This window comes from Passer domesticus, chromosome Z (genome assembly GCF_036417665.1).
Source record: "Passer domesticus isolate bPasDom1 chromosome Z, bPasDom1.hap1, whole genome shotgun sequence".
NCBI classification, from domain to species: Eukaryota; Metazoa; Chordata; class Aves; order Passeriformes; family Passeridae; genus Passer; species Passer domesticus.
Genome location: NC_087512.1, coordinates 19961709 through 19982117, shown reverse-complemented (window position 1 = coordinate 19982117; position 20409 = coordinate 19961709). Strand labels below are relative to the sequence as shown.

Here is a 20409-nt window from a genome sequence, read left to right as displayed (position 1 = left end):
AGCTTCCATGTCATCTAGACAGGATATATTGTCATGTTTATCACACTGTAGTACACTGTGTATCAATGGCATTTTGGATCAAGTGCTCTTGCTCTTCTGTATTAAAATTACCACAGCTTCTTTGGACATGTCTGCCCTATTTTTGAACCCTCTCACCTTGTCCAGATTTTCTGACCCAATGTAGATCAAAGATTGCTCACCACCTTTTATGATTGCATTGCAGTTCAAGTGGTCTGGTGAGTGCTTAACTATTTTGCAAAAGCTGTGGATATCTGTACTTTGAGTACCAGATTCACCAAAATAGTGATAATATCTGGATTTGTTGCTCTTGACACAAGGGGGATTTGAAAAGTGAAAATTAAGTCCTGGCTTGATTTCAGTACATTAAATTACTACTTAATCATGCCCCTTCTAAAGCATAACAAGCAACAGTATGACATCCATGTTCTTCAGTGAAATGCAGTCCAGAAACAACTCAAGTTTGAAAATTAGAAAAGTGGAATCATATTATTTTACATAAAAGAATAAAAGATCCTCCAGGACAGAAAGCCAAGATCATGTAGCCGGTTGCCTTTTATGGGTGCCTCAGCATCTACAGAGTGGGAAACAGGGGCTAAATGGGAAGGAGAGGAAGTACCATCTACAATAAAGAATCCTACAAGAGATTTTGAGGAGGACAATCTTATTTTTATATTTTTTGCCAATCTAAAATTAACTGTTAGTGACTATGTTTCAGGAGTTTTCTGGTACTATGAGGCACTGGTGAATATCTTGTGCATTTATGTCATATATTGGGCATTCAGAGTGTTTGCCACTGACAGATGCTAGAAAGAACCATCTTCATGTCTTATTTACAGGTAGAAACAATTGAATATTTTTGTTCTTTGTCCAGTGCTGCTGCTACCTGTAAACATTTTCATCTTCATAGTTCTGCCCTTTCATAATTTCCAAATGTGCAGTTTAGACTAGATCACTAAAAAATGGTTTTATGTTTTGAACTGGGCCCCCTTTAAATGTCAAAAAACAAACAAAAAACAGAGTAGCTCTATGCAAATCATAAAAATATCCTTTATAAAAGATAAGAAATTAAAGGACGACTGAGAAACATTTAAACCAGCTGTCACATATTAGATAATGCCATTTCACAGAACTCGAAGACAAAGAGCATAATTTTCCTGGAAGTGAAGTAGCATAGTCACACTCTCTTTCAGTGGAGAACAGGATAGAAAAAATTTAAAAAAAGGCACTTGGCTTATCTTCTGCTAAAGCCTTTGTGTAATTCATTAAGCAACCCTTATCTAAAATTACAGTGTAGGGCATTTGCTGATGTTTTCCTGTCTCAGTGAAAACATAAAGAGGTACTAAACCCAGCTGGTCATTAACTCTTCTGCTAATGCTCTGGGCTGATTCATGTTGTCTATTATACCCAACTGGATTTGGCTTCCCTGAGCAATTAATACCTCTGAGTTCCTCTTATGGAGGGCATGTTTATTTTGATTTGTTCTGAGAGTCATGCTTATATGCTTTCTGTCCAGTCTGGTTCCACCTGAAGCAACACCCTATTCCAACCACTCCTGCAAAGACTGTGTTCAAAATGCAGATTTCTTTCACAAGGTGTTTAAAAATCCATTCTTCTATTACAAAAGGAATAAAAGAGATGATAATAAAAATGGTTACAGAGTTATTAAATATTCTGATGACCATGAATATTAGGGAGTTTTGTTTCATCCTTACAGACTGATTGTACTGCTGTACAGATTGCACAGACTGCTTTTTAATTACATTCTTACAACACCTGCAAACCATTGCTGTCTTGTGGACAGTATATAAATTATAAGAATAATGTTGTAGGAAGTCAACCACAAGTCACATTTCTCCATTTATCACCCTTTTTCTGATTAGATTTTCATGGACTTCAAATCCAATGTTAAAAACTCATATTTTATGCTTGAACTTAAATAACATTAAAATAGCAACAAATCAATGGTAGTTTCTGTTAGAAGTTGGAACTTGCTACTTATGATAAATTCACTACAGGGAAGTACAAGAAAATTAAAAACATATTGGTTTTTTGCCTTTGGAAAATTTATTTTCACCTTGACTGCTGCCATACACTGGATAGGAAAACAAAAAATGCTAAATTTTTCATGTTCCTATATTTTGACTCTATATCCTCAATACTGCAGATGCTACTTTTTTGCCTTTCTGTCTACTTGTGTTTACAGGACTGTAGTTTCAGACAACCATTTCAAGTAGCAGTTTTTCATTCTGAAGAGTAGGAACCCTACTTTCTCTTCCTACCTTTTGTCCTACAGTTGGTCATCTTGGCACCTTGTCCATGCATCCCCCCTCCCATGTCACAGTGACAGCACACCCTTCGTCACAGGCCCCTATAACTGCACAAGTCTCAGTCAGTTTGAAAGTTTTAGTAGGTTTTGATTCATCTGTGATGTATAAATATATTCCCAGCCATCCACCTGTTCTGTTCTCACAAGCCTGGTGACAACCCTCCATGGGGTCACTTTTGGAACATTCACCTCTATCCTTTGGGATGACATATCTGTAGATTAATCCCAGATAGTCAGTCACCTGCCATACCACAGAAACATTCTCATAGACTTGCCAGGCAGTTGGGCAATAACTAAGTTGATACTTGCTTTTCAAAGTGTGTGTGGAGCAATAATAAAGTGTAACTGAAGAATAAAACTGGAGTTACCTATACTGCATTGTAAAACCTGACTTTCTTTCTGTTAAAGCAGCAAATTTTTGGTGATACCTAACTCACAACTCTACTTATTTTTTTTCAGACATGGAGATGACTTGATTGTGACACCATTTGCTCAGGTAGGAACAGCTTTGTCATATTTCTCACGTAGCCTTGTAATTTAAAGACAAAATGGCCAAACCATTGTTGTTTTCTGTTGTTGATATTATATATGTTTGCCTGAAACAAGAAAAGTGTTTCAACGAAAGTCATAAAACTCCCACTCTGTTAACTATACCTCTCTTCGCACTTTTTGATTATCTGAAAAGTTGAAGTGCAACAACACGACAAACACCTTTGATCTCTAACAAATACTGTAGCAGGCATTCTTGATTAAGACAAATCTCTGATTCCTGTTATTCTATTATTTTTTAATTACAATTTCTCCACTTGAACATATTTTATGAATAAAATACAATGAGATTTTTAGAAATGAGATAAATTTTAGCCAGAACACATATGTTCCCTTACAAAACCAAGTTTGGTTTTTTCTATTCAGATTCTGGTTTTGGTTTTTTCTATTCAGATGCTGGTTTATAAAATACCAGTTCAAAATTCTTTATTATTCAGATTAAAAAGCCACAGTTTTTCACAAGAGAGCTTCCTTATAAAGTATGAAAAATTAACATTGCTTTTCTTTGAACTCCTGATGATGGGTTTTACTCCAAAACAGATAGGAATTTAAGTCAAATTACTGTAATTATGAAGTCATATGTGGTTGAAGGTGAATGTAAAGAAAAAGGTTGAGTCACACAGCAGTGTCAGATAACAATATTATAAGAATATAATATAGAATATAGAATATAGAATATAGACTCATATACAATATGCAATATATCCTATATATACTATATAGCCTATATATCATATATATCATATTTATATATCATATATCATATTATATACATAATATGTCGTATATATATATAACATGTATGCCACGTCTAGACATATGTGGCAGCTTCAGCCAAACTATGCAGGTTGCTTTACTCAAATAATAATCTATTAAAAGTATATTAATTAAATACCTTATTATATATTTACTTATATTGCAAAGAGATTCAGTGTTTATAAGACTCAATCAAGTCCTTATTATGAATAAACCCATTATCTTTTACTAGCAGAGAAACTATTAAGCAAGGGCCTTTTATGAAATACTCTGAAATCTTCACTGTACTCTGAATACGCAGATTTGATGACATATATAATTGGTTTAATCCTTGCTGAATTAGAAATAAGTCAGTTTGCTTCCTGATTTTTGGATTTAGTTAGCCAAATATATTTTTTATTATCTTAACTTCTTTCAAATTTACCTCCAATAGTTTGACAACTGCCAGTCATTGCTAGTTTTAAATACTTTCTGTTACAAACTTTCATTAGTTTATTCTTTTTTTCTTCAGCGTCCTACTCACTTCCTACCTACGGTATATATTTAAGTTGCTATGAAAAGAGGGTTGTACACTCCTCAATTCAGATCTCTGAAACCCAGCTTCTCATTGCTGCTTTTGTTATTCTTCAGATGGGTTCACCAGGAACCCAGCCCAGTCTGGGCTGAGAAAAAAAAAAATTGTCAACTTCTGCAAAGACATACCAGTGATTAGTGTTGCTGCTTTCTCCCATTTCCAGCCTAGCTCTAATAAACTCACAATTCCTCTCAGACATCAGCTGAACAATCTCACCCCTGACAGAGAGGTTCATCTTTTTACCCTCACATGGCACAAAATCTTTTGCATATTGCCCAACTGCCTTCAGAAGAGAGTGCCTATGCCACTTATAACTCAAAGACACTCCACTACATTCACTGTCTGCTATCTTGCATGATATTAAGTCCAGAAAGGAAGCAGTTATTTTGTGTTGTCTTCCCCAGTGCATGAAGCTTGTAAGAGGTTGCAGACTTTTCCTGCATTCTCAGGGGATAACTTCCTTTTTTTCTGGCCTTCTGCACTAAGTCCCTAAATCAGTTGTGCCTCTTAGAGGAGACACATTTGCTTTTTTACTTTTCCTAGCAGTCTAGACAATCTCATTCCATTTGTCCTTTGGAGTGTATGGGGACTGAACTGCAGATTTTGTAATTATTTTGTATGCATGGAATATTTGGGTTGAATGGGCTATTATCTTCCAGACTCAAATGCTTTTCTTGGTATTTTAAAGAAATAAGTAGAATTATGTAAAAAAAACTTTCCTCCCCTGCAAGTCAGCCTGCCTTCAGACAGAAAATGAGTTGTTTATGAGGGGAACAAAAAATAGATGTAAACTACTGCCTTTGTATTACAGGCATATTATTGTTAAATAATAGCCAAATGCTCCAGACTAACCTGCCCAGGAAAACTTTTACAGGGGTTTTGCAACATGCTTTCCATTTTGTTTCAGCACAGTGGAGCAGAGATAGATCAGTCTCAATTATGCAGAAATTAATACTGAATCCACTTTTTTTGTTCCAGGTTCTGGCCAGCCTGCGTACTGTCCGGAATAACTTTGCTGCATTAACCAATTTACAAGACCGGGCACCCAGCAAGTGAGTGTCATTTTTTGGCCACTGAACTTTTTGCAGTGATACTTTTTTAATGTAAGCTAAGAAGACAAATAGGAGTTATAGATTTCAGTCTGTGCCACCAAACCCGCATAAAACTATGATGAGGAATAAGTTCATAATTCCCTAAAGATGTTATAGTTGGTGGCTGAGACAATAGTTTCCTTGCCTTCTAATTGATCTTGCAATTGTTGTCCTTGCATAAAGTTGGAGTAGGTTTTTTCACCTTATGTGATTTTAGATAGTGATATGTCTAAGATCATTCAAAGATGACCATTCAGGCACAGTCTGAGTATTGCAAATGAAACAGAGTGAGCAGACAGCTGCACTCACTGAGATCTGCTTGCATGATCTGAGTTTAGAACTCCACTCATTCAAGGTAGTGATACCCTACCTATCCACAGTAGTTCATAACTAAAAGTTAGGCAGCATAAATATGATCTCTCTCCAGTCATGTTACAGCATCACAGTAAACACTGTTAGTTACACTGGCAAATGTAGTGAAGTTATTTTCCTCACCCAAAGCATGCATCTCGACACCTAGAAGTAATTCCAAATAAATGAATGTCTTTGTATTATAAGTCATATTTCAAGCTATGCATTTGCTCTAGATGTGATTAGGCAGGTTTTTAATAAACCTGTAATTTTCTAAAGTATTCCTGTCCTGGAGTTCTCAAATAAATTCCTAGGTAATATGTTTTCTGTTGTATTGTCTAAGAATTCAGTAATCAGTGCATTTTTCAGGATTAAACCTTTTTTCATTTCCTTTTTAATAGAAGATCACCAATGTGTAGCCAACCATCTATTAACAAAGCAACTATAACAGGTAAGAATAATTTATTTATAGAAAGCATCTAACTGAAAAATGCATTTTATAATAGTAAATATATATTGCTTTATATACTTACATCCCTTCATACACTTACATTGGTTTTATTAAAGAGCTTTTGAGTTTTTAAGTCACATAGTGATTCAAATTGGTGACTTCTAGTGTTCTGTCCTGTTAATGTCTGATTTCTATTTTATTATTCCAGTTTTAATTTAAATTCCTTCCCAATTATTTTTCCTTATATACCAGTATGTGACCATGTTATTAATAAATTAATTAGTAACTTTTTGCAATGAAATCTACCGGAAAACACTGATATATGGAATCCATTAATCTTTCTTTTTGGGATATAGAGTTCTGCAGCAAAGCAGACACAAAGTCTTCACTTTAAAAGTGCTTATGCTATGAGGAGAAATGTTCAAAACTGAATTTTGATTTAGAATTGTACTGAATTTTCTGATTTAGAATTGTAAGTCCTATTTTTATAACATCTGAATGAGAAAGAAATTTTCTTTTAAAAGATAGTATTATTTCTAAGTAAATATTGACTTAAACACAAGACTAGCAGTGTAAATTACATTAATATTTCGGAAAATTTTATCCCATGCTACTTTTGGTTATTTTAATGACAATTTCATCTTGGATGTCTTTATAGAAATACACTTTATTGAACCCCATATTTTTTACATCATGTTAATTCACAACTTACACTGTTTAATTCTCTGGGTATTACTTTCTCTATTGTATTCTGTCAGAGTGAAAGAGCATTTGCTTTTCTTCTTGATCAAAGTATACAGACACTTACTAAACAGGCAAATTATCATTTAAACCACAACCAGGAATACAATTTTCTGTAATTTTCAAAATGCTTCATCTTTTTAATTGAATTACACATTTGTATCTCTAAATAACAAAATGATACTTCAGCAATTTTGAGAAGCAGTGTAGCTTTTCAATGTTCAGTAGTTTCTGCCTTTAGGCTCTGGAATGTGTTAAAATCAATGGGTTTTTTCAGCTAACTTCTCACCTTAAAAGGACCCAGTCTTGGCAGGTCTGTACAGTTTTATTCTTCTAGGAACTCATACAATAAGAACATTTGTGTGTAGGGCTCATCAGGGAATAGAAGGTTATGTGTTTAAATCTATACTATGAACAGAAAGGCATCATGTTAATTAAATAACAGAAAGAAGATGTATCTATATATGTAGACAAATTCTATTAATGATCCTTTGTTGAAATATTTCTTGAAGAGGTAATTCTGTGCATTGGTTTCAAATTGCTCTCTATAAACCATTTCAGTTATGGATATTATATCTATTTTTAATTTTGTGATTTGTCTCATAGCACAGTAATCCAGAAATATGTTAACTGGAGACAGAGATACTCAAATACAGGGCTCATTCTTTAACGCCAAGGAACTAACTTTAGAAAACATAGTGAAATTCATGACAGTAAAATAAAATGATATCCAGAAGAGAAGATGTGCATGCCTGTGAACATTACGTTACATGCTCTCCCACAGCTATTTGCCTGAGGTCAACTTCTTTTGTCCAGCAGGAGAAGCTGTTCAGACAGCAGGACCCAAGGCACATAAATCATCTGAAATTTTAAAGTTTAGAAAGAAGATACTTCAGTCAGCTTTCCAATTAATCTAGGAAATTCTTCTTTACCAATAAATTCAAAGGCAGCAAGAAAAGGCAAATAATAGTAAGGATAATTTAATATCATTTAGTTTAGTCTGATTTCTCAGACATGCTGCTGGAATTTCTGTGCCCAAATTATGCATTGAACAGGATGATTTGGAGCCTGTGTGCACTGGATATAAGTGGTTGAAAGACTTTAACGATATAACAAATATATGAAGCCACTATAAAGCACGAAAATGGCTACAATTCATTTTGACTATTGAACGGAAATTGAGGATGGATAGTATTTTGCATGAAAGAGTTTGCCCATTCTTAGTTATAAGCTCGTTTTGATATTTCCATGGCAACAAATTTTATGGCATTGGTGCAGAAATATGCATAGGTTTGTTCTTGGGGCATATCGAATGCTAGTAAAATGTCTTAACAGCTGTATGTTAAGAAGGAAGATTAAAAACACTTCTGCTATAATTCACAGAATAATTGAAAGCCCTTTCAGATGCTACTAAGTTTTTTGAATTCTTGTGGGGAACATTCAAAATGTAGCTTCTAGAGATCCTGCCTGCTGAGAAATCCTCCTGGTTTTGCTGTTCTCAGAATTTGTGTCATGGAGTATCCGGAAAAATACACCAGCTAGGGTAGAGCCTCATCATGTCATCCACATGGCTCACCTTGCAGTCTCAGCAAGAACTCATTGGCAAGGTGGCAATCTAAGTGACTGGAGGGCATGTGTCACTAAGCTTTATTGATTATAAACCAAACAGACACTTAAGATGGAGATTTTATGTTGCTCAACTTCCTGAAAGAGGTGTCTCTGGGAAGATTCTCTCTGAGGAAAGGGATGATCACAGAAGGGAACTACTAAAGAAGATATGGGGGTACCAACAAAGAAAACATGAAAAGCAATCTGGTAAAGTCAAGTAACTAAAAAAGCAAGAGCAACATTCTCTCATTTTCTATTTTAAGAATTCAACATGAGGCATAAATCTGTGGCAGCATACCTTAGCAAAAAAGTAAGAAACTATGACAATAAGAAGTGAAGCAGCACAGGAATCATCTGTTCAAATTCTTAGAAGCAACATCCACCATGGTAGCCTCAAAATTTATGGTGATTTTTCAACAAAAATATGTAGCAGTTGTGATGAAAATAAAATCCTTTCTATTCAGTATAACCACATGAATCCTTATTGGAAACTGTGTTGAAATAAGCTAATGAATATCAATGGCATAAAATTCCATGTTCATTATCATACAACTATGCTATAGCGTGCTGTGTTCCTTTTGCAGACAAATTAGGGGGCACGACATGGGAGCTTTTCATGTAACAATACAATTTTTAGATGACATCTTTCATACTTTCTTTAGATTCTAGGATGTAAATATCAGTTTTAACTATAGTCAGTGTGAATAAACAGAGATGAAAACTTCTGTTAGAAGTCATCAAAGGGATATAAATTTCCTACAAGTACCGTCTCTCTCTCATGACTAAGATCAGCCTGGAATAACAGGGCTTTCTGAACAGTTCTCTCGTGCTTGGTGGTCTGTACTTCAACCAAAAGAGGTTTCTCTCACTATGAATCATATTTTCTGGTGTTTAAGTTCAAACTGGTAGTAATTCTCTTAACAAAACCAGTGAAATACAAATATTTTGTTTTCAAAAAAAACCCAAAACTATCTGTGACTCGAGGATTGAGCTTGCCAGTTTTATTCTACAATTCTTTCCACTCATCCAGCCCACACTTCAGAGTTTTCTTTTCCAACTCAAAACATTTTATGATTCTGTGAATTCTAATAGTAGAGAAAAAGAAACATTTATATTCTGCAGCTCAGAGAATATTAGATTTAGCTTCTATTGAAATCCCTCCATCTGACCCATGAAGTTCAGTAACTAAGTATCAATTCAGATGTTGGTTGGTTTAGTTAGTTTCATCTCTCATTTTTGCAAAACAAGCTCACAATTTTTCCAACAGGTGTTTTGAATATAGGATTGACAATCATCAGCTGTAGTGGAGTTGAACAATTCTAGTGGAGTTGAACAATTCTAGTGGAGTTGAACCAGTTCCCCATCATTACTGTGAAAAGCACTTTGCAGTGACCTGTATATTATTTTCTTAAACAATCAATAATATTTTTCTTAAATAGGACAGATTTGGAAAACAGCCATATTTACATCAGGTACTCTTTTCAGTTAATCATTAAAAGTCCTTATCTAGGTCACGATCACCAAACAGGGAGTTATCTCACTTTTAGCCTTGTTAACCACAACACAAACAAAATCATATTGGTTTGTGAGATACAGGGCACAAATTACATTCAGACTGAAATTCATTCATACATCCCCTGACCCACAGGAAGTAAGGTATGCAGCTAACAGGTAAGGCATCAGAGAGCCGGCAGTCAGCTCCCCACCCAGACCTTCAAAGTAATTTCCTCATCTTTGGGGCTGAATTAGCGGAGTTTGCACATGCAGAGTTTGTGAGAATTTGATATTAATAAATTGAATCCAAATTTGCTTGCATTCAGAAAAAAACTTCACAGTGTCATAGCTGGTGCAGTACTTTCATGTGCTACAATTTAAAAAATAGCTGGTTAAATGGAGTCATTTAGTAAACTGGTTTTCCTTTTCAAAAAGTATTGTCTCCAGTTCAACCCCATTAGTTTAGGGAAGAGACTGTTATTAACAGGATACAACTGTGAAGGCTTGCTGAATGCTTTCTTCATCTCGATTTGTAGAGTTTTAACTAATGTTGAAAAAGTTTTCTGACTCAAAGGCTTCAAAGAAATCTGTATGTAGGGCTCTTTTAGGGTGAGTGAGTTTGTAGAACAGTGATTAACCTTAAGGCAGAACAGCAGGAAGAAGACTGACATGGTTTTGAACCAGATAAGCTGTTTGTGTATCATCTCACATTCAAGAAAGCAAATGAAACCAGGGCACTCTTCAACACTGATACCTGATAGGCAAATATGTAAGCTTTCATAAAATAGAAAGTTAAACAAAGGAATATATGTCATAGTTTATGAGATTCCTGGCAAGAATGCTCATGCAATTAAAATTAACCATTTGAAACAAAAATTAGAAAATAAAAAGAGATGTTTTGCAGTGTGTAGACAACAACATTTGGCTCTTGTGTATGAATTCAATTTTTCAACAGTCTGTTTCAGAAGAAATATGTGGTGGTTATTAAAGTCCATAGAGACTAGGACCCATCATAGGGCTGAACTTTGCTTTTATCTTCATCTAGCACTTCAGGTTACTTTTCATAAGACTGAAGCATAGTACAGCCTTGATTTTGTTTCAGACTCACACATTTTGGAGTTAGACTAGGAATACATTTAAAAAGAAAACATCAGAGTCATTATCAATCTCCATATCAGTAATCTGATATGCAACCCCACATAAATCTGTGCTTCTTACTATCAAATTGGTCTCATATTTTTCTGCACCAGTAAAAGTCCTTATATCACTATTTCACCCAAACTGTCCACTTCACTGGAAAGAGAGACAGGGTGAAAAGCTTCATGTGCTTCTTCTCCTTTCAGCCTCTGTCCCTTACAGGCACTGGTGGCATAGCACAGCAGAGAACTGTACATGACCCCAGGCTGTATTTATTGTATTCATAACAACAGAAAAACAACTGGAAAGAGTGAAACATAGTTGGGTTTTTAGGACAGAGTTGAGAAGAATCAGAAAGAAAAGTAGGACTCTTGCCTGTGTCATTTTTCTCCTTCCCTTGCAGTCCCTTGTCTGATGAATACAGAAAATACAACTGAAGCAGATGTGGTTTTCTGTTATGACTTGGTTGCAGTCTGAGTGTACCTTCTTTTCACACAGGGACACATTATCACCTGCCCAGTCTAAAAGATTTATTTGAAAGTGGATATTTTTTCCTTTAATAGATTACGAAGAAACTGGCCTATTCAAGCCTATTCACTTTCCTGAGCATCCATTTAAAAATTAAGGGCTACATTGAAATCACCCGTTAAACTGCATAAATTCTGCTTTTATTACATGCAGGTTCCTGAGTAAAGAGCCTGAACACAGCAGTGAATCAGATCTGCCAGAAGCCATGGTCAGAGAGCCCTGGAGACAAGCTACAATGAAGTCTCCCTTTTCTGTATTTTCTCTCTCTGGCCTCATGTATTTTACATCCTTCAAAATGACTCATCTTCAACTGAAAGGTGTAATTCCAGGTCTAGTGGTAGGAACATCCACTTGTGCCTACTGCACTTTCTCAGGAACTAGGATTAAAAATTTCAAGGATAAGCAACACCTAAAGTTCAGTCTTCTGCTCTCAGGCCAAAAGTTACAACATATTCACGCAAAAAGTTTTTTTTCCAGCGTTAGGTAACTCAGCTCAGAAAATCTTTGATAGTGGGAACTGGTCATCATGGAAGCAACTGTTTGGCATACATGTATTCAGACATGTATGTGTTTCATGCTTCCAGTTGGCTCTCTTGGTATCAAATCCCTCTGAATATCCACAAGCATTCTTTATAGTCAGGGGAGGCAAGCAGCTGTCTCAGTGAAACCACACACTCTGCAGAGGCCCAAAACATTGTCTATGCAAAATCTTGAGTTATCCAGTGGACATTACTCTGCTGTAACTATCTATGAGAAACACCTGCAATGGGAGGCCGAGCACAGTCCCAAATATTATAAAGTAGTCTTTACCAGAAACTTGTCAGGGAAGAGTTGCAGTGAAAATTTTACCAAATTTGACTTTGGGCCTTTGGGAGGAATGAGGGGAGGCAGTGAAAGAGACAGTAGTTTTTACTGGAGAATTTTCACTTGAAATGTTAAATGTGCCAAGGTATTACTTTAAAATTTCCTAATCAAACCCAAACCATAGCACTCAGCCAGTTTCTCATAGCTCAATGACTCTTGTTTTCTGTTATTAGAATTGTAAAATTTATGTTCTTTTGTCATATTCCTTAATCAGCTCACTGTTAAGAAGATTATCTCTGTTTTAGTAGAGGCAAACTTTTTTTTTTGTACTAGGAAAGTCTTGATTTTATTCCCATTATGATGATATTCTGAGTTAATGAAGGAGCTGTGGTCACATACGTATAGTTTTAGTTGTTATGAAATACTAAAAACTATTCCCAAATATTTGCATTCAAATGTTAGCATAAAATTGCCAATCCGATTAATTATTCCTTCTACACACAATTTTAAATTATTTTCTGCAGTGATATTTATATTTGAATTAAAATTAGATATGAATTTGGACAGATGTTAAACCAAATAAAAAATATAGATGAGAGACAAAAATTTAGGATCTATGTCTTAAATCATAGGATATTATGACAAAAAAATAAAGGTTTATTTTCTTAATTACAATAAGCAAGGTAGGATTATATCCAAGTGAGTGAATTTAGCCACTATATTGCTTACTACTATACTAAAAAATGTGAATTAAATCAGGAGCATATTACAAAAGTGACTATTGGATTAGCAAGCATTTACAAATTCCCCTTGTACTAAGTAAGTCATATGCTAATAACATAGTGCACATATTATAAGGACTATTGACTAATTAGTCTTTAATTTAAGGAGTACAAAGATGACTAGAATAAAAAGCCTAGGAAGAAGTCTGTGCCATAGAAATGAAGGAGAAAATCAAACAAGAGTTTCAAAACCTGGAAAGCTGAGCTACCTAAATGTTACCAGTAAGATTTGGGAAGGTCCAACAGATGACGGTAGGCAACTAATGGGAAAGAAAAACAGTATTTGGTTTGGAAGGAATGTGGTGGGTTTTGCTAGTAATACTGCTGGGTTTGAACTCTGCTTTTCAAAGGGAAAAAGAAAAATCAGAATTTTGTGTTGGTTAATTCTTTTACATTGGATTGCAGCTAATACAAGCAATGGCAAATGTGACCTGACCCCCAAATTATGTTTTGTATTCTGCCTTTTCTCTGTCCTGTATGTATGTATGACCTATTTCAGCATTTCAGCTGCAGAAATACATTTCTTCTCTGGTGACTTCCTCCTTTTTTTTGTGTGTGTGTGGCTTTGAGGGTGAATCTCAAAATATTTTTTGCAGATCAGATATAAAATAAAGAGAATTTGAATCTCATAAAATTTCACCTCATGAATCTCATATAATCTGATCTGTTTGTTTGAATCTCATCATTCCCCATGCAATCTTCAACTCTAAAAACCTAGCACATAAAGGAGGTGAGCAGGGAAGTGTTAGTCCTACAGCCATACAAGTTTTTGCAGTTTGCGGTGGTATTTCCAAAGAGCAAGCAGCTGACTTAGTATGTATATGCCTGTCTCATGGGAAAACAACAGTCAAGTGGTTAAACCATGTAGTTATCACATGCTTCTACTGTTTGGAAATGTATGTAAGCATGTTACCTACCAGCCATAGATATCCACTGTATGAGATTGTGAAACCAAAGTCTGTTTGCCTAGCTTCTGCTGATTCTCGTGATGAAATCTCCCACTTTTTGCTTTGCTGAGTAAAATCTGAAACTGCAGCACCAATTAGTCCTTTATAACACTTTTCCTTGGTCTAGTGCAGTTCCATCCTCCTTGCAGATTTATACTCCTTTGACTTCTGTTTTGTGTTTGGTTTATTTCTTCCCTAGGAGGCAGGGGAGCTGTAAGATATGATGGAGTGAAAAGCCATGGTGTGGCAAGTTACTAGGAAGAAAAAGGCTCCTTGTAGTCTCAGTACACACTACAAAAGAGAAGGGCACAATTCTGTTCCACGAGTAATATTGTCTAAACATACCCACCTGAAAGACAGAGTTGATGCTCAAAGGAATAAATGTTGCTTCAATGAATAATATGTTTGTGGTAAGACCAGTGGCCAGTTCTACTTTGAAAACTCTTTTCTCGAAAAAAAAGGTAGACTTCCCTATAAAAAGGGCTATTAAAATTGCACATATTTTCCAAGAATGGATTCCATTTCTTTGAAGATTGGTTGTTAAAATAAATAGGTTTTTCTACTTCATAGTATACATAAATTTATTTGCATGCATTTATTTTTGAAAACTGTATGCATTGATGGATCTGTGAGAGGTAGTTCTACAAGCATTATTTCCAATCACAGCTTAATCCTGCAGAGCTGAATTATAAAACATCTATAATGGCCACTTTGTAAAATAAAAAAGGTTTACATAACTATTCTAAAGACTATAATTCCATAGAATTAAATAAAAATATAATAAAAATCTTCTTTAAAAATATATTTCTTTCAAGTAACAACTCCATCTGTCAAAAATACACCATTAAAAATCCATATTTCTCCTAATAAAATGTAATTAATGTAATTTTTTACATTTGTTCAGCAAGTTGGTGGAAAAGGCAGATTACCACTCTACTGTTTGAGTTACTGATTAGCTCCCAATCTGGCAGTGCTTAGACAAGGTTATTTGGAAACTAGTGTTACTATTTCAGTGCAGGGAAAGACTCTCCCTAGTGCATTCTCAGGCAGCCTTGTGAATGAGGAGGACTACAAGATGTATAAATACCTCTCAGCTCATTTTGTTTAGTGAGCAGACAACAAAGAGATGAAGTGCAGTGTGATTTTTGTCCACCAGAATAAATGCTCAGTGTTAGTAAATCCCCAGGCTAAGGCCCACAGTCTCACAGATTCATGGCTAGCACATTAAAGCTGGTTTATCTATGATCAGATCCCTAGCATCAGTAGCAACATAGCTTTAAATAAATAAAGTTATCACATATATGAAGACCATATTAGCCACTTTCCTTTTCACAAGATTGCTTCTAGAAGTTCTCAAACTTGTCTCTGTGTTGTGTTGCTGGAGAATGGGCAGTTACCAGGTGACAGGATCATTAACAAAGGCTTTAGTCTATGCAACCAGCGCAGTGAACTAAAGCTTGAGTTTTTCCTAGAAAAGATTGTTCCCCACATATAATGTTTAATTGTGAATTGGTTTAGCAGAGGAACAGGACTCAGAAATAGCGTTCTTGACTTTGTTCACTTCATACAGCCTGTTCTGTTAGCTGAGGCTGGAAACAGAAACTGTCCTTTAAAAGGGGAAGGGGAGGGTGGAAGGGCTTCTGCTTCCTGTATTCTTCTGTAAAGGATTTCTCCATGAAGAGAATGTTATTCATGATACTAACACGGCCACTATTTCTATCTGGCCATATTTCAAGGCTTCAATGTTTGCTTCTCACCATTACAAAAACTCCTGTAATAAAAACATGACTTCAGTGTTACTAACACTTTGGAAATGTGTAGCTGAGAATAAATGTCAGGCTGTCCTATGAAGTGGAAATGTTAGCACAACAGACTGTAGTCCACCACTGCTCTAAATGGGAATGGAATTTCAAGGCTACTCCTAAGGCAAAGAACATGGATCAGTGGTTGTAATTGTGCAAGTGTCTGTTAGGTGGATTTACCAGAAACACCCAGCAAAAAAATTACATTTGTGGAAATAAATGTCCTCTGGCTACTAATTCTGGGGGAAAAAAATATAACCTAACTTCTAATTTTAAATTGTTTTATTTTCAATTTAATATATGGTTATCCCATCCTGAAACACTGTACTTATTTACTTTGTATAGGTAGTTACCTGCCAGTTCAATGTTCTACTCCTTTCATATTGGACTCAAAATCATTAAAAGTTTATTTTTTAAATTATATTAATAAGAAGAGTAAATTTTAAGATTTTATTTACTCCTGTAAGTGCACAAAGAACTTTACATGGTGTAGGGACCATTTATAGTCTTTGCTGCTGTATTGATGATCTTAAATGGATTCTACATCCTAGACAAATAAAAGTCTTATCTCATTTGAAAGAGTTACACAATCAGAATTTTTTTATAAGCTTAATCTCAGAACCCTCACAATAACTTCTGAATTTCTTTTGATATCTATACATAAACAAAGACAAATACATTATTTTTCCAGAGCCAGAGACTCTTGAGTTTACAGGCAGTATCAATGGACTTTTGGCATAAAACTCCACATTCAGAGAGGATAGTTCCACTGGATCTCAAAACTACTGCATTCAATATAAACAGAATTCAAGGAAAATTGCTTTCCAAGGTTCTGTCACTGACTATCATGCATGAATCCTAACAATTTTTAATAGCATATTTTATTGAGTGAAAATATGAGTTTCATTTCACTCATTTCTCAGTTACTGTTCTTGGTTTGACTGTCCAGTCTGAAACTAAAGTAACAACCCCAGTGAGTAGAATTTGATTATATTTTTTCAGGCCTGGCCAGGATTTGACTTAATTTTTTCCATTTCTCTTTCTCTGTATTTTCACCTCACTAAAAGGTGGTATGAATGACAGCAGTCCTCTCACAACTTGCCACTTAGTAGTATTATAGTTGTTTTCATTGAAAAAGGTGGTGGCTGGTCAGAATTTGCACCTTTATTGCTGTGTCTGGAAGAGTGACGACAACAACAGTCCAATTTTAAAAATTAAAGAATTCAGTCATGGCTTTAGGGAGCTGTCTGTAAATGGATTAAGCCTGATTGCCTCAAACCATTTTTGACAGTTTTTTCAGTCTTTCTTAAGCAAAGGCCAACTGTAGCTTAATCCTGTTGATGCAGCAGGACAATTTTGTAACACATCTGACCTTCGGAGGAAGAATCACTATTTTGAAGAACATAGATATAGGACAGGGTCTGTTTTTCTATTTCTTCCCTTACATTGTCTTCATTCTTGTAAGATACAGCTGCCACCATAATCAAGAATAATATATGACTATCAGATTAAGAAAATGCGGCTAAATTTCCAATCCTTCCTCTTCTAATTCAACCTTTTTGAGCCTATTACTTTCTGTGGAAATCACTCCTTTCCTGTAATTGAAAAAAAAAAAAAAAGGCATCTAAAATTAGTGATGTGCTTGCTAGCAGAAAAGGAATATGTATAATTTCTATATGCTTTTTCTATCTCATTCTGTGTGCATAACCATCCATTTGAAGAAAAGCTTTCTAAAAAAGAAGTAACAACATTATTTGTGAAGTGCAGATATTACAATGAAACAATGCAAGAACCTCAGCAGCAGCAGATGCGTCTACAGCTCTGTCAGTCTGTTGTGCTTTGCCTCTGCAAGTCCATCAAAGTGCCACTTCCCACTTTGTGGGCTGAAGTCATACATAGGAGCAGCAGCTGTAATTATTTTGAAAACTAATGGAGTTTCAAGTATTTTTACTAGGACTGAACATTTGGCTCTCACTTTTGGGTGGGTGGGAGTGCTAATGATTCATTACGTTCACAGTACATCAGTTGCAAACTGTTTGTTAAAATGTATCTGACTGTTAAATCAGAAACAATCCAGGAATTGGTATTAGTATGTAAAAAACCTGGGGCTTAGATGATGCTAATACATTTCATTCAAACGGTAATTTTGCTTTACATTCAAGGAAATAAACTGGGATAATTTTATAAAATTGAGTTTGTTGGATTTTGTACATGTGAGTATATATAGAATATGTTGGGGAGGTCAAGCAACACATAAAGTGTTGTTTAAAGTAAAGATTTGGACAGGAGAGGAAAGACCATGTAAGAACAGATATTTTGGGACATTTATAGCACGAGCTGATAAGGATACCTGATAATCAGCCAAGTCACATGTTATAAGGTGCACACCAGACTGACACACTATATGGATGCTGCAGATTTCAGTGTAAGTCCTGTAAGACTTGATGTCATCAAGCCAGTCTGACAAACTAATCACTGTCCTCCTCTCCCACAGTTTCTCACCAATTCAGGCTTGGGATGTGTTTTATCTCATAAATTCTCAGACGTTCTTTTTCTCTTTTGTTTTCTACAACAAAGTATCTGTAGTTTGATGCAATATCCTACCTGCCTGCATATCCTGCCTGCACAGTGGCCTTGACATCCCAGCTGCTACACAAGCTTCTTAACGCCTGTTCTTTCCACATGATTTTCCCAGCATCATCTTGAACATTCAAGCATTGCATCCCTATAGCTTAAAATACTCCGAGGAATGTCAGTTGTCAAACCCCATCGCCCATGGTGCCAAAATAACCATACAGTGCCAGGTGCTTATCCTCCTGCTGCTGTTGTTAGGTGTGATGCTATCGGAAACAGAGATGCTAGGTGCAGCAGGACACCACCACGGAAGGGGAAAGACTCAGCCCCTCGGGGTGAAGGTTTTAGACACTTCGGCTGGAAGCCGCATTGTTCAAACCTTCAGGGTCTTTAGGAAAACAACTTTTCCCTGTCTCTCGACTGAGCTCCCCGTGGCGCCGGCTGCCCCGAGGTCCCGCGGCCCGCCGCCTGCTCAGGCCGCGCTCCCCCGGCACACTCTGCCGATGGCGGGGCCGAGAGCCGGCTCCGGGCCGGGGAGCCCGTGTGAGGGAAACGCGGCTCGTCCGGCGCCGGGCGCTGTCGGGGACAGGGCTGGACGGGGCGAGCCCGGCCCGGGGGCTGCGGCGGCGGGCGCGACAAGCGATGGCAGGGCCGGCGGCGGGAGGGGCCTGCGGGGCGGCAGGGGCCGCTGGAGCCGCCCTGCGCCGCTCCTGAGGCGGGCTGTGCCCGGCGGCATTCCAAACGGGGCACACACGGCCGGAGCTGTGCCACCGACACGGCCCGCGCCTGGAGCCGAGCTCTTACGTGTCTGCAATCTGCCTGGTCATGTTTGTGGAACCATAGAACGGTTCGGCTGGAAGGCACTTTAAAGATCATCTTCTTCCAAACCCTCTGCCATGGGCAGGGACACCTCGACTTGGCCAGGCTGCTGACAGCCTTATGCAGCCTGGCTCTGAACACTTTCAGGAGCGGGGCATCCCCTTTCCTAGGCAACTTGTTCCAGTGCTTCACCATCCTCACAGCAAGGAACTTCTTTCTGACATCTGATGCAAACCTCTCTCCTTTTTGTTTATATCTATGCTTGCCTGTGAAAAAATGCACCTCTCCAGCTTTCTTGTAAGTTGCCTTATGTAAACAAAAGGCACAATAAGGCCATTCCTCTCTTTTCAGGCTGAACAATCCCAATTCCTTTAGTCTTTCATAGTTAGTTGGATCTGTGAAGGAGAGGATTTAGATACTTCTGTAAATTTATGTTTTGATGGGGAAAAAACCAAAATCTCTTAATTGGAATCACCTTAAAAATATACTGTGGTAGTAACTGATGTAACTTTCATACAACACAGAAATAATTTTGTATTTCTTTGCATATTAACTACTGAATTAACTAATTAACTACTCTAATTCCTTAATATCTCTATAAATTCATAAAAATCATAAACAAATTCTCTATAAAGTGTCCAGTCAAAATCAGTTGTGCTTTTCAACCTGCAAATAAATCTCAGCATGGCTTATTCCCATGGGAATTTGATGAGTTTATAACCCCATCAAATTTGTAGCTGTTCTGTTTAGTTTTATTTATGGCTTTATTCCTTTTTTGATGTTTGATATTTCTAGTGTCACTACTTCTTAATGCATGCTTAAAAATTGACTTCAAATGAAACAACATCAGTAGGATGACACTTTTTCTGGTTTAGGCTTTAGTTATACACTACACATAAGATATATGTGGGAATATATGCACCTTTCCAAAGATCTTGCGAATCTGTGCAATGAGTGAGAATTCTGTTCTTCAAGTCCTAGAGCTATTAATTAGGGTGTTATACAGCAATAGTCTCAGGAAAGAGACAAGTTTCCCTTGTCTAGACCATTAAC

At 36.5% G+C, this 20409-nt stretch overlaps 1 protein-coding gene and 1 long non-coding RNA gene across 10 annotated transcripts in view; one reads left to right on the top strand and one right to left on the bottom strand.

Annotated features, from left to right (window-relative positions):
* PDE4D (phosphodiesterase 4D) overlaps positions 1-20409 on the top strand; it is a 509895-nt gene that overhangs the window by 425252 nt on the left and 64234 nt on the right. For all 9 annotated transcript variants that reach the window (XM_064405626.1, XM_064405625.1, XM_064405624.1 and 6 more), the window contains 3 exons: positions 2808-2844; positions 5206-5279; positions 6071-6120. In XM_064405626.1, coding sequence (XP_064261696.1) covers positions 2808-2844; positions 5206-5279; positions 6071-6120 — 161 coding nt within the window. The remainder of the gene's footprint in view (positions 1-2807; positions 2845-5205; positions 5280-6070; positions 6121-20409) is intronic.
* Positions 3600-19010, bottom strand: LOC135291434 (uncharacterized). Its single transcript, XR_010354229.1, has 3 exons — positions 18568-19010; positions 14132-14372; positions 3600-7722 (listed from the first exon to the last, which is right to left on the bottom strand). It is a non-coding gene; the product is annotated as an uncharacterized LOC135291434 (long non-coding RNA).